A 2307-nucleotide genomic window follows, 5' to 3' on the forward strand; every position below is an offset into this window, starting at 1 on the left:
CACAGAAGAATTGTGACCATCTAGATATCAGACAGACATATCATGTCTTGTTAAGGTAAAAGTCAAAGCCGTTTTTTTGGCCAGGACTGATTTTATTTGTGACTGATTTTAGCTAAAAATGGATTTTAACTGGACTGTACACATTTCGGACCCATTTAAATGAATTGATTCTGTATTGTATGATCATATTTACATTTTTGTAATCCCAACATGAGACAAACTATTGAACTATATGAGTAAAGCTTTAGAAAAGTGGAAAATGACAGAATTGGCAATTTTACTCAGAGAGCTACAATGTAAGTGAAAATGTTAGATTACCTCCAGAAAGTCTCATTTGGATAATACCATTGCCACTGTCTGCAAGTTATCAATTGTTTACAAGGAGGGACAATGAATGTGCATTGTTGTGGATTCTGCAGAGGTCACTCACATTTTCCAATGGGGCCATCCTGTGCACTGCTACACTATATATACTTAGAATAGAATTGATGTCCTAGGGGCTATTGTTTTTGGACTTCGTTTGAACATGGTGCATATGAGATAAGAACTTCACAGATAACCTGATCAAACCATCAGGAATGATTGAGAAGACAATGTGGTAATGTGTTCAATGCTAGGATATGGTAGATCTAGAGAATAACTTTATTTTCATTAGCTGGCCACTTTACGTGGCTTATTTAGGTATTTTCATATAAAGAGATACATTAGAATCACATTGTTAGTTCAGTATGTGGTATGGGCATTATATGACCAGTCTGGTGTGTACACTACATTTACTACTTACACACAGCCCTCAATACCCAGGACAATCTGTTGGTTGTTGGAACCAATGAAGTTATTTTCTCCCATTCTTTTTTGCACTTGGTGGCTTGTTGCTTAACAAGTCCAAAGTTCACCTAGTGTTTGAGCGATAAACAGAGCCAATAAATGAGTGTGTTGTCACTAGCAGAAAAAAAGGGAAAATGAGCCCAGCCTCCATTCTCCTCCTCTCTTGGCACCCTGGATGATGGTGTTGCCTTCCCACTCATTTGCATGTGTTATGATGTCCCATGGAGGAGAGCATGTCTGCTTAGAAGTAGAAGCTGGCCCTGTGTAGGAGTTTCCTGAGAGTTTTCTGTAGGCACCAGAAGAACAGGTGCTCAGTGCCAGGGGATTGATTCATTTTTCCTTCACCTTCTCCCTCCCTCCCCTGTCCTTGTAAAATGGTCTCCAAATTATCGTCTTTGCAGCAGGAACTACTCAATGCTCTCCTGAACTCCGGGATAACCAAGGACATGCTCATTCAAGCCCTGGAGGACCTTATCCCCACACCCAGCTTTGGGGTGAAGCTGGAGAACTTACACATGTCTCCTGGGCACGACCCCGACACCAAGCCTGTCTTCCACACTCTCACTAATGGGCACCACAAGGGCAAGCTTTCTGCAGATGAGGGCTCAGAGGATGGGGAGGACTTTGACACCCCACCAATCCTCAAAGAGCTGCAGTCCCTCAACACAGAAGAGGCGGCGGAGCAGAGGGCCGAGGTGGACAGAATGCTGAGGTGAGGACTGGGGCCAAGTGTGCCTCCAACACAGACAGCACCCCTCCATTGTGCCCAGACAGCACCCCTCCATTGTGCCCGGCCAGCACCCCTCCATTGTGCCCGGCCAGCACCCCTCCATTGTGCCCGGCCAGCACCCCTCCATTGTGCCCAGCCAGCACCCCTCCATTGTGCCCGGCCAGCACCCCTCCATTGTGCCCAGCCAGCACCCCTCCATTGTGCCCGGCCAGCACCCCTCCATTGTGCCCGGCCAGCACCCCTCCATTGTGCCCAGCCAGCACCCCTCCATTGTGCCCGGCCAGCACCCCTCCATTGTGCCCGGCCAGCACCCCTCCATTGTGCCCGGCCAGCACCCCTCCATTGTGCCCGGCCAGCACCCCTCCATTGTGCCCGGCCAGCACCCCTCCATTGTGCCCGGCCAGCACCCCTCCATTGTGCCCGGCCAGCACCCCTCCATTGTGCCCAGCCAGCACATGCGTTCATACAGTGGGTGTGTGGGTGCGTGTATGTGAACATCATATATGTATATACATAGGCCAGTGTTATTTTAATTACAACATTATGAAACTATTTACAGATGAAGACAATTTGTGACTACATAATCTGCCTTCTTATTTACTGTATTGTTATATTATATAGTGGTTTTATTACACTATAGATAAAACTATATAGAGTTATAGATAACTAATGTGATAGGCATTTTATATTGATTACTATATATTACATTATACATTGTTATTTATATAAACAAGAAATGATAGGAACAT

The 2307-nt window shown here is 45.9% G+C and overlaps 1 protein-coding gene across 1 annotated transcript in view; it reads left to right on the plus strand.

Moving 5' to 3' along the window:
• The first annotated feature begins 1093 nt into the window (after positions 1-1093).
• HNF1B (HNF1 homeobox B) overlaps positions 1094-2307 on the plus strand; it is a 307877-nt gene continuing 306663 nt past the window's right edge. The window contains exon 1 of the mRNA XM_075335856.1: positions 1094-1540. Within this exon, the coding sequence (XP_075191971.1) occupies positions 1203-1540 (338 nt within the window). The 5' untranslated portion in view covers positions 1094-1202. The remainder of the gene's footprint in view (positions 1541-2307) is intronic.

The sequence above is a fragment of the Anomaloglossus baeobatrachus genome, chromosome 2 (genome assembly GCF_048569485.1).
Source record: "Anomaloglossus baeobatrachus isolate aAnoBae1 chromosome 2, aAnoBae1.hap1, whole genome shotgun sequence".
In the NCBI taxonomy this organism is placed as follows: Eukaryota; Metazoa; Chordata; class Amphibia; order Anura; family Aromobatidae; genus Anomaloglossus; species Anomaloglossus baeobatrachus.